The sequence below is a fragment of the Hippoglossus hippoglossus genome, chromosome 12, assembly GCF_009819705.1.
Source record: "Hippoglossus hippoglossus isolate fHipHip1 chromosome 12, fHipHip1.pri, whole genome shotgun sequence".
Classification (NCBI taxonomy): domain Eukaryota; kingdom Metazoa; phylum Chordata; class Actinopteri; order Pleuronectiformes; family Pleuronectidae; genus Hippoglossus; species Hippoglossus hippoglossus.
This window is the reverse complement of record NC_047162.1, coordinates 2,211,762-2,224,276: the sequence shown is the minus strand read 5'-3', so window position 1 is coordinate 2,224,276 and position 12,515 is coordinate 2,211,762. Positions and strand designations below refer to the sequence as shown.

General features: G+C 41.5%; 1 protein-coding gene across 8 annotated transcripts in view; it reads left to right on the top strand.

Annotated features, from left to right (window-relative positions):
• LOC117771908 (calcium/calmodulin-dependent protein kinase type II subunit beta) overlaps positions 1-12,515 on the top strand; it is a 47,186-nt gene that overhangs the window by 23,911 nt on the left and 10,760 nt on the right. For 5 of the 8 annotated variants that reach the window (XM_034602802.1, XM_034602803.1, XM_034602805.1 and 2 more), the window contains 5 exons: positions 8-130; positions 1,422-1,505; positions 2,346-2,388; positions 3,958-4,029; positions 5,222-5,259. In XM_034602802.1, the coding sequence (XP_034458693.1) occupies positions 8-130; positions 1,422-1,505; positions 2,346-2,388; positions 3,958-4,029; positions 5,222-5,259 (360 nt within the window). The remainder of the gene's footprint in view (positions 1-7; positions 131-1,421; positions 1,506-2,345; positions 2,389-3,957; positions 4,030-5,221; positions 5,260-12,515) is intronic. The other 3 variants (XM_034602808.1, XM_034602806.1, XM_034602804.1) reach the window with 1 other exon arrangement.

Genomic DNA, 12,515 nt, shown 5'->3' with positions numbered 1-12,515 from the left:
GCTTTAGTTTCCCTCCCCAGAGTGGGACACGGTGACTCCGGAGGCTAAAAACCTGATCAACCAGATGCTGACTATCAACCCAGCCAAGAGAATCACTGCCCAGGAGGCTCTGAAGCACCCATGGGTCTGCGTAAGTACATGGAATTTACCGTGTAGCCATACAGACACACCACGCTCCCTGTTTCTGAAGACAGGAAACTACATGTCATGCCCCCAGTTTGACGCTCCGACAATTTGTAATTTGTAAATCCCCTGACAGCAAGTTTGTGAACATCTGTCCAAAGCTGCCAAAATATCAGCACCATCTGTTTCCAAACATGCGATCTCTGATATCTGCTGATACTGGGTCAGCTTATCTTGAATAATTTGTTCCACACAAGGGCGAAAGAGCAACCTATCTCAGGGATAAGCACTTCTATCTGCTCATCATCAACAAAAATATCAGGCTCCGCGGCTTAAGGGCACACCCACGACTCTCTGATATGTGCAGTTAAGATGCATGAGAGGGTTTGTTGCACATAAAAGTAAAAAATTGGACAAAATAATACATAATAAAATAATATATAATAATGAATAATAATAGTAAGGACAAACATTTCCTGGGTTCAGCATGGAACCAAAGCCCAACAGTCCCTTTTAATTCAGTCAAGGTTGAACACACTCTTCATTCATAAAGATCCTTTCATTTCCCCTTGACTAAATATCATCAGGTTCTTTCTGGTCTCATGTCCCGTCCCAAGTTTCATGGAAATCCATTCGGCAGTTCTTGCATAATTCTACAGACAAAACAAAACAAACAAATGTTCAGAGTATAAACATACGCTCCTCGGTGGAGGTAACTACTGTAGTCCCCCCCCCCCCCAACTGTAAAATGTTTGTTGTACATTAATGCATCAGTAATTGTACTGCAATATTACATGATAATTATAAAGTCCTGTAATTTAATATAACACACTTATTGCAGAGATTAAAGGGGAAATTAAGTAAAAATACACATCCACTCGCATATGCATATATCACAGTAGTGCCCTGACAGTAAAGCATCTGTCCTCTTTAGTTCTCAACTCACTTGAAATGGAGTATTTTTCTAACGAAATTAGTATATTGCTAACTCTACTTTAATAAAATAATAATAAATAAAAAGTATCGTATGGCATATTATATATCTCATGTTATAAAACAGAATGAGTATGCAGAGTGCTGATGTTTAGGATACCATCAAACCAACTTAAATCTATTTTTCCATTGTTTTGTGTCATTTTTTTTATTTTTACCAGAAATGTCGCCTCAGAATCAAAACGTTCCAGCGAAACGAGTCTCTGCGACAGCTCCTGCCCACATAGGCCTTTCACTGACAGAGCTGCTCCTCCACGGTTTTATTTTCAGCATCTCTTTCTGTCTCTCTCTCTGTCTCCCCACAGCAACGCTCAACAGTGGCCTCCATGATGCACAGGCAGGAGACAGTGGAGTGCCTGAAGAAGTTTAACGCCAGGAGGAAACTCAAGGTGTGGAAATACCCAGTGGCTCCAAATGAAGTTGATTATTACTCTACACAGTGTCGACAGCCTCTCCTGATGACATTTACTTTGAGCAAATAACATCAGCGTATCATTTGCAAACATGCTTTTTTAAATTTCACACACTGCAAGATATTATTTCGATCCCAGTTTCTCTCCCCTTTTTTTTCAGACAGGGAGGGTGTGACATCGCTTCATCTGTCTGTTAAAGTTCTGATTTCTTTTGTCTTGAAGACAGTTACAGGATGATGTTATTTTGTGATGGTTTTCTTTTCAACAATTGTTGAATAACATGTATTTTTAGCTTTTAATAAAGCTCATGTAAACTGGGGGAGAAAAAGAGAACGGTAATAAATGCTGTGATCAGGGAGGAGGAAATGCTTATTTTCTTGTTCTCTCACAGGTTGAGTCACTACATAGTCATGAGTGAATCCACAAATATATTTTCCATCATTAAATGAAAATGTAAATGCAATTTTAGTCTAAATTGTGGTTCCTGACTCTCAACAACCACTGACTGACAGTATGTTAAGGTGGGACTTCCTAGAAGCTCTTATGCTGTCATTCATGTAAATTGAAAATATAAATATAGCACCTTTGGTCTTATTATTGTACTTTTAACTGTTTTGTTTTTTTTAAACCTCTTTTGCTCCAAAAAGGAAAAATATATTTTACAGTCTGATCTGATGTGGGAAGAATCTCCTCAACGGTTTTAAATTGTCTCTTCGACAGTGTTTCCTCCTTAAGTCAAGTGATTTTGTTTTATTTCTGGGTGGGAGAATAAAACAAGGCCCATTCTTACTTGTGCCCTTTGCTTTACCCTGACAGGGGGCCATTTTGACCACCATGCTCGTCTCCAGGAACTTCTCTGGTGAGTGCTGCCTGTTGAAAAGACTGGAGAGAGTCAAGGGAAACATCTCAGTGCCCTGAGCGGGAGAGGAGAGGGGAGAACAGGATGACATCCCATCTGTCTTCTGCCATCTCTTCACACATACATACACACATGCACACACACACACAAACCCACAGCAGGTTGATGGGCGGCAGTGTTAGAGTAAGCAGGAAACACAGCTGAGATATTTGCTTGGTTTTTGGGCCACAGATTCATCCGGTATAAGGTGTTTTTTAAATGGAGATGAGCTTGATCCGTGTGATGGACAGATTCTCTTGCAGTGTCTGAAACCAGAAGCTTCAGTTCGTACACTCACATATCTGCATTAACGGGCGAAGTGTGTGGAAGTCTTGTCCCAAAGCAAACACGGCCATTGTGCACTCACAAGAAATGGTGATCGCGACATGTGGCTGTGATCGTCACCTGTCAATGTATCTGCCGGCGGTTCTGCTCCCTTGACTTCAAGGTTCAGTGTGTCGGATTTAGTGACATCTAGTGGCAAAGTTGTTTATCGCAACCAACCAAAATACCGCTCACCTCACCCTGCCTTTTTAAGAGTGTGGGAAAACATGCGTTGTTATTCAGATACTGTGAAAATGCAATAGGCCCCCCTCCTAATTTAGACGTAGAGGGCTCATTCTAAGGTAAACTTTTAAACTAACAGTTTGCAGCCTCACAAATAACTCAGCCTGTCTGAAAATGATGTTGACGTTCCTTTGCAAAAGCTGTGGTGTTAGAATTGTCTATTATAGGTTCAAATTAAAATGGTGCTGTTTTGTATTTCAGTATTTTTCAACGGATTTCCCCTTTTTTTGTTTTATCAAATGGACCAACTAGCCAGTTCTGTGTGTCCAGAGCCCGATATTTCACACTGTTGAACTGGGGGACGTATTGCTTCATTACACAGCACCAGTAAAGTAGAGAACATGGATTAATCAGATTGCTAAAAACTTTAGTAAATTATTACAAAATAAAAAATATACACATTTGTTGGATGTTTCTAAAGGTTTTTATCCTGAGTAGGAGCCAGTCGGCTCAGAGCTGACAGCCACCGACCGGGCAGAGAAGTCAGAAAGTGTTGAGATTGATGTTTTAGGTCGTCTCAGGATTTCTTAATATTAGGAAACTAGAGTGGCACTCTAGGACAAATAAATGGCAGATTTAGCATTTCTCTCGATCTAGATCATTATCTGGAACTGCACCAAGTCACTGATCTCAACACCATAAAGAGGATATGTCTGATCTTTTTACATCAAGATCCAAACATTATTTCTGGAGAAATTGATCTGAAATGCTAAGAAAAGTAATAAAAAAGTCATTTGAAAAAAGTTACTGGATCCGCCCCTTCAAGTGGATCCACACCAAAATGTAATGGCTCATTCCCTGGCCCATGTCACATGTCCTCCCCCAAGTTTGGTGCAAATAGATTCAGAGCTTTTTGTTTGATTCTTTTGACAAATAAATAACCAGATAAAGAGTGATTACTTCCTTAACCTTTTAGAAACAGCACTAACTAACCATGTGTTTCTGCTTTTTGTTGTGTATCAGTTGGTCGGCAGACTACAGCCCCCGCTGCCCTCAGTGCTGCAGCTGGTGCCACCGCTGGCATCGTGGAACAAGGTAGACTCCTCTCAGTTGTTGCCATCATTCGCATTTTTTAAATCTCTGCTTTGTATTTACACCACTCTTCTCTCCTCGCTTAAAAACTTCACTGTACTTCGTTTGCTCTCGCTGAACTCGTGGCAGATTAAAATGGAAACAACATCCTCACACCCTCCCTCTGTCCCTCATCTTGTTTTAATCTCTCTTCCTAAATCTTCCCCCCTCCCTTTCCTTCTAATGCTTCTCAAACGTTTGCCAAGGTAAGCAGCCTCATCCCTCATCTGGGAGGGGAGAGTATTACTGTTCCCACTTCCATGGGTTAGGGCTTCTCTGCCCTGCAGGGTATTAAGAGACAAATTGTGTGCACGCAGTAGCTTAGATGTGAGTTGTGCTATAAGGGAATGCTTTTGAGTGTTTTGTGCAAAAATGTAACATTTGTGCAGTGTGGCTTTTAAGCTGGGGTTCGCTCACCCACTCAGAGCGTCAGTGTTACTGCCATGAAGGATTAGCATCAGCAGAACTGTGCCGTTTCTAATAGCTTTACCATTATGAATAGCATTGAAAACACATACTTTATGGCTTCTGTTTCCCCCTCGTGTGCTGCTACACCAGAGAGTTGTGCACAGTTCCCGCCCGTCAATGAACCCTGTAGTGATTCCAACTAATCCAGCCTACACTTTGAGATTAACAAACCCATTATCACATACCTGAATCTCCATTGCACTTCCCTCATGCTTTCACTGTGGGAACCCCCCCGATATGTGCCTGTGCGTGCATCTGTGTGTGAGTGTGTTTGGATTATGTAGAGAATTAGTTAGACTCCCCCCCCCCCCCTCTTGCCTGATGCCCTCTGCTTATCTAATGCTTTTGGCCAATGGATCAGGGTTAGGAGGTGCCAGTTGGATGGAGATTTTTTAATGTGTTTGTTTATTCGTTGGGGTTTTAATGTCTTTTTACAGGACAGACTTTTTTTTCTATCCAGAGGGAGGGATGATTTTTTTTTTCTCCTTTAAGGGTTGTGGGGAGGAAACGTGGAGAGATAATCACTGTCACTCTTTGTGTGCTCTGCTTGTTCATTTTTGAGATTTCCAGTGCTTTGATGAGCAGGTGATTTTTTTTTTGCATGCATGCGAGTTAAGAGCTGTGGTCATCTGAAGGTGTATGATGTGTACTCTTCCATCTGAGGGTGTGTCATTCTGCCTCTCTGCAGCAGCCAAGAGTCTCCTGAACAAGAAGGCTGATGTCAAGGTAAGGCAGCCTCTCTTGCCTCCCCTCTGTCCTCCCTCATTTTCATTTGCACTGTTTCCATTTTATGTCCTTGGCTCTGGAAGCCCTTTGCCCCTTAAGAAACACTTTTATTATTCCATAAATATTTCAGTGAATGGCAGATGCAGTTTTGGAGGATTTGACTTTGTCAAGTGCTGTAGCGCTCACTTTAATATTTTCAAGGTAATGGTTTTGGGCTAAACTCCACAGCATAATGTCTGTGCCATTCCCTGCCCTTCACTTTTATTTCATGTTTTAATTAGGAGATGCATTAATACCTCTGTCTTTTGCCTTCACTTTATTAAGTTGTCTTATGATTTTAACGTTATCTAATGATACTGATAATTGGGGGAATCCCCAAAAAGTGGCTAGCTGGCATTAAATCTACAAGTCTCTGGACTCTACTGGAGGGATGCAGCACCATTCAGGTGGACACCTGGTGACTGTGGAGGACACAGCATATTATTCACATCATTTTAATACTCATCCAATCAATCAGTGGCCCAGTGTGCCCTGTGAATGGAGGCCTTTTCAGTCTTTGTCTCCAGTATTTATTCTGGTTCTTCCATTCATTTGTCACCCGTCTGTAACAGTGTAGGTATACATACACTCATATCTCAGTGACTTATTGACACCTTTGTCCTTGAAATTACATTTACTATACAACACCATTTGATGGAATTGAATACTAGGGCTATCAAAATCAGAAGCAACACACATCTTTTTTAAAACTCGACATTTATTAACATTGTCAGGACGTGGGCGATTGACGGGCACACAAAGGACACGATTGTCACGACGTGATGGAATTGGTCAAATGTCACTGGGAACATTTCTTTTTCCAGTATCAAACCATTAGACCAGGATCTTTCCCTGAACTTTGCCCAATACTGTGAGAGAAGGTAGAGTCAGAATTATCAACAGCATGAATCCATGGAGATAAAGTGTCCTGCATCAACAGTCCAGGCTGCTGCTGGTGGTGTGATGATGTGGGGAAGGTTTTCTTCACACAGTTTGGGCCTTAATACCAAACGTTTAAATGTCACAATGTATCTGAGTATTGCTCCTGACCATGTCCGTCCCTTCATGGCCACAGTTAGCATCTTCTAATGACTACTTCCTGCAAGATAATGCTCCATGTCACATACATGGTTTCATGAGCATGGCGGTTACGTCAGTGAACCCCAGTGAACCTCAGTGTCCTCCACAGTCACCAGATGTAAATCCAGTAGGGTCTTGTGGTAGAACAGGAGATTTACATTCTAGGATTTACTATATATAAGTATGATAAAAACCAGTTGTTATTAAGGATAACAGGCGCACCCTTACACATCCATTTACCCTTTACTAAAGGAGAACAAATGTGACTTTTATTCTAGAACCCTCCTGATGGTAACTTCTCTTTAACTGGCTGGTTTGACAGAGCTGTGTTACCTCCCCTCCATGCTCAGTCACCTCCATTTGGCACAGCTGGCACTTTGCATCACTCCACTGCAGACATTTACCCCCCCTAAATATTTCCCTGTGCCAAAGCAAAGCTCATTAAAGTACGAGGTCGGAACTATTTCATCTCCTGAAGCCGTCTTGAGGCTGAGTCGGAAGTGACTCAGACCACACTGACGTTATCGGTGCACCCCTGTTAGCTCCTTTCTCCTCCTCAGCCTCACAAGGGACACAGTGAACTTTGTCACAAATGTACGTTTGCATGCAAGTTGTATGTTTGTCTGCTGTGGTGCGTTTGCTTGCACGAGTGAGTGTGAAGCCTCTTTGTTAACACTGGATGAGCAGTTCTCTGTTCGCTGCCTTGGTTAAATTTGTCTCAGAAGTTGGATGTTGAATCGAGATATTTGACATCACTTCTAATCTAGAAATCAGCTATTATGTTGTCTTCACAAATAACATGTAAATATACATTAATAACTTGTATGACTACGTTCATAATACTTTAGCAAAAGCTGTTGTCTTGTGCAAACGTTTTACTCTTGTGGAAATGAGAGCCTAACTTGTGGACATAAGATGCAGATCGAATGTGCACAAGACACAAGAGAAATACAAAAGTTAATCAATGTCTTAGTTTGAGCTACTTTTTAAAGAATGTTTCTGCCTCAAACTCATGCACACATTTCAATTGCTAGTTTAGAAAGTTTAGATCTCGTTCATGTAAGGTCATATTTTGTGAAGGAAACAATAATTTTTACACACAATATGGATCTTGCTATATAAACGCTATGAATCTTGTTCTTATGAGATGATAGTGATTCTTATTTCTGGGCAAAAATAAAAGCTTGTACGATCAGTTTATACTGTTCTGTAGATCTTCTTCACGCAAGACGATGAGTTGTGTGTTCCCTGGACAAGATTGTGTGTTTCTGCTCTCAAGATATCTATCTTGTCCATGCAGAATTATATTTTACACACACACATGATGTGAATCTTGTTTATTTTTTTTAAAGACTATACTTGTGTGCAGAAGACGAGATATGCAGCATCTAGCTCTTACCAAATAATATTCCCTTTCTATGAGGGATCTAAGATTTGGATCCCGTTTACATTATGGGCAATTGTTTCTTTGCATAAACTTTGGATCTTTTTCATATGAGATCTGGATCAAGAGATAATAACTTTGTTCAAAAGATGAAACAAACAATGTATATTTTTTTAGATCTGCTGCAGCTCTGTATACCTGTTGGAGTTGAAGGTGTAAGAATTGTGTTTAAAGCCTCTGATCACTCTCCCTCTTGCTTTCTCTCTGACACACTCTCTCACCATTAACCTGCACCCCCCCCCCCCCCCCCCCCCCCCCCCACCCTCTTTCACTGCACACTGTCCCTCGCCTCCCTCCCTTCCTCCCTTCCTCCCTCCCTCACTCCCTCCCTCCCTCACTGCCTCGGGTGGCCTGATGCTAATCTCAGATTATTTCCCACCAGATGATTAATCTATCATTACATAATCGTAGCTCTCCCCTTGCTGCACCCTGACGTCACGCCAATGCACACAACCCCTGGAGCTATTTCAGTATCAGCACATTCTATTTTCTCTCTCTCTCTCTCTCTCTCTCTCTCTCTCTCTCTCTCTCTCTCTCTCTCTCTCTCTCTCTCTCTCTCTCTCTCTTACACACTCATCTCAGTTTCCTGCAACTTCCTGTGAATTTGTTTCAGGTTAGAATCAATTGTTTATATAACGGTTGTGGTCGATCGCTGTATCATCGGGGAGTGATGGTGAAGTCATGATAAGAAATAACCTTTCTAAAAATATTATTTCTTTTTTATGTCCTGATACTGGAAAAAAATGTTCTTTTATATTTCAGTGTGAAGCAGGACATTGTCATTTACTGTAAATGATTCTAAAACAAGGGCGACACGGTGGTGCAGGGGTTCACAGCAAGAAGGTTCTTGGTTCGAATCCTTTTTCAGCCTGCTGTGTTGCATAAGCATGTTTTTCTTCCAGCTTCCTCCCACAGTCCAAAGACATGCAGCTTGGGAAGGGGGTTGATTGGAGACTGTAAATTGATATTGTTTTTCTCTGTGTGTTGGTTCTGTGACGGGCTGGTGACCCGTCCAGGATGCACCCGGCTTCTCGCTCATTTTCATTGTCCCCCGTGCCCCTCAAAAGGATAAGCGATAGAAATAATAGATGGATGGCTTTTCTGTAACTATGAATGTCTAAAACCTTTCTACTAAATGTAACTCAGTTTCAGCTTAGACCCAGTCATCTAGATGTGTTTTGATGTACAACTCAGCAAATCAGTATTTAGAGTGAAGTAAATCCCTCCGTGCAACCTTGTACCCCTTCTTGCCTTGCTAACAGCAGGGTGCTTTTGGTTTTGGTCTCAATAGGATGAGCCCTAACTGTTTGGTGACCCAATGACCTTAACTGTAGCAGATAGCACAGGATGAGCTCTCCTCTCTTTATGTAGAGCATTAGTGGATGAACCTTTCAAACGTGGCAGTACTGTACTCGTTTGAAGCTGCAGTAATATATTCATTTAATCAAAGCTGGTTTTCAGGACTTTCACATATAAATGAACATGATCATTTTATGCTGATTAGGCCTAATTATTCCCACACTATTGGATGTGGAGAAGGCGACACTCGATGGAGAAGACTGCCACAGCTAGGGCAAAAAAAAACTAGGAAGGCACCAAGAAAAGATTTGGATGCTACAGATAACAAAAAAATCTGCCTTTAGAGGGAAGATTGACATTTGTAAAGTTTTGAAGTCGGATGGACTAAAATTGATTATTGTCTTGAAACTGAAAACCTCTGTGTAATCGTGTTTGTGTATTACCTCTTACTGCCAGAAGGGGGATATAAAGTTGTCAGCACTGCAGGTTTAACAGCACATCAGATTATTTGCAGTGTGAAAGGAGTCGCTTGCAGAGGGAATTTTCCAGCGGCTCAGCAGCTCTACATAGATTTTCAACATCTTTCCGCTCATTGCTTTGATTTGCCAAATTTTGGTTCATTTATCACTGTCCACATCAGCGTCATTCCCAGCAGTATTAGGCGAGACTTGTCAGTGAAAAAGCTCAGATAAATGCACTATATGCTGCAATACCAGCACTGAGCAACAGATGGAGAAAGTTGGCGTATAGCCGGTATAGCAAGTGGAACATTTAGCCACAAATGAGAGATGTTTGGTGGAAGTCAAATCAGTGCAAAAAGGTGAGTGAGTTTCAGCATGTGAAGAGAGGTTTGTTTTGCTACCATATTAGCTGTAACGATTGATTAGCCAGTTCATATGTCAGTGTTTTCTTCTTGTTTTGCTGCTCTCTAGTGGCCACTAATAACATGTATAGTAACGTGTAGTGAGATGCCTCCTTTCAGCCAAACACCATGTTTCTTTAGCGCTAGAGTTTAGAGGAATACCTCTCTATGTAAATCTAAAAGGATCTGTGTTGAATCTGAAACAGAACTATGATAAAGTAATTGTTGTGCAAATCGAGCAAACCACTTCCATCCGTTTCCTATGGAATTAAACATTTTTCTTAACGTGCTAATCTCCGTAGCTTTCCTTCTCTTAAAACTGGAGACAGTGTGTTACAGTCATTTGTTTTCCTGTAAGAGCAAGATACTGTAATGTGCTTAGTAGGAATATAAATCACCTCCTTCCTCCTAACGGCAACTCTCATTAGACATAAATGCCCATTTGCTGCAGCACAAGGCTCATTTTGTGCGTCTCTCAGGTGGTGTGGAGGATTGCTGTGGTTATCAGCTCCACATTGGTCCGTCTCAAAATCCTCTCCATTCATTCTCTCAGCTCTATACTCAGGGAATTAGAGCTGACAGGAAATCTTTTGTAAAATTCAGGTTTTTTGAGCTCTTCCCACATCCTCCCCGTGCTCCGAGCCTGTTCTCTCCAATCCAAGATGGTTTGATGGAGAACAGCGATCTCACTGTCTCTCGCTTTCTCCTCCATCCTCTTTCTCTTTCATCCGTCCCTTCTCTTCAAGCTCTTCTAAGCAAAGTGTCACCCCTCCACGCATCGTCCACGGATTCCCAACAGACTATCACATTGACTGTCACAATTATTAACATCAGCGGAGACAGTGTGTGAACAAAGCACCTGAATGTCACACTAGAGACTGCTGTCTCGTGATTCAAGTCACTGAACTTTTTCTGTATTCATCCAGACCAAGATATTTATTGTGTTTTTGTTGGGTGAGTCATGTTCAATGTCACAAACACAGGGAATGGACAGCAGCAGAAGATCTGTGGGCTTGGAGGCCACCACATTGTAGTTGTTCTGTTATCAGACAGCGGTTTGAGAGTTTAGACTTAGGTCTCTCCGAGTTACTTGCCGACTTTGTTCGCACACGATTCTTCTCACCTCAGATGGCAGCGTTGCTGAACGGCGGCGTGTCAAAGTAAGGACGCCACAGAAGAAGGCTGCGTAGATGATGGAGTTTAAATTGAACTGAATGCTTCCTTACGCCTCTGGCTGGTTGGCTGGCAGGATAAACAGCACGGCAGAGACCTTCAAAGGGGAAATGCTGATGCTTAAAATTCTCTGGCTGATTTTTGCCCTTTGATTTTCAGTGACACTAACAGGCAACTCTAATTCCAGTTTAATGCAACAGACGGGGGTCACCTCAGTAGCTACAGAAGCTGTTACCCCAACTTTACTCAGGAGTGTAGAGCTGCAGTGAAAGTTTTTCATTAGATATAATGACAAAGAGACGTAAGCACTTCATCGTCTGGAGACACAAACGCTGTTAAATTTTAATCTTTTTAATTTGTCTCGATTGGAAGCTCATGGATCATACTGAAGCTAAATTTCAGGTGATCAAAAATGTATAATTAATTGATTTATTGATGATTAGTATGGGGTTGAAAGTATAGCTGTTGTCTTTATACAAATGCTAAACTAGTCTAGTGCTGAAATTATTAGTTATGATTAGTCAGTGATTAGTTATAATAATACATTTTTAAAAGCTGCATCAAGACGTATTTGCAAATATTCTTACATCATCTCTAACTCCAGTTCTCTTTCCTACTCTTTTCCTTCTTCACTCATTATTGACCAGCATTTCATTATTTTTATTTTTTTTATTTTGTCCACCACAGTCGTCAATCACAGGCAAAACCACGCTGAGGAAAATAATGAGCAGAAAATAATGTTAATTGGGTTCAAGCATGAAGTTGCCACAGCGTGATTACATTTGTGTGTGTGTGTGTGTGTGTGTGTGTGTGTGTGTGTGTGTGTGTGTGTGTGTGTGTGTGTGTGTGTGTGTGTGTGTGTGTGTGTGTGTGTGTGTGTGTGTGTGTGTGTGTGTGTGTGTGTGTGTGTGTGTGTGCGGTTATGTCCATACGTCCTCCTTACACTTGAATGTATAGCTCGTTGTTACTTTCTTATGTGTGTCGACGCTGTGTCTTTTTGACCTCATCATCCTCTGCTGAAATGAGGCAGCCGGATGTTGTTTTACTCTGGAGAGATACATTAAGAGACCCTCATGTCCGTGGGAAGAACACACAGAGTTTGACAAAATGGATGTGATGCTTGTGTCTTTATCTCTGACAGATGTTGCAAAGGTGCACATCTGTCACTGGTTTAATTTCCCATCTGCCAAGCCAGCATCCGAAGCCAGTGAAAATGAAAAAGCTCAGACTTGAAAATCCGAACCCTGACTGGGGTTGTGTTAGATTTTACTGCAGGTACAAAGGAACTGACATGATTAATAGTACAAAACCTTTTTGTCTAATTAACGCTGTAGTCAGAAACGCAGGGTAAAGCTTTTT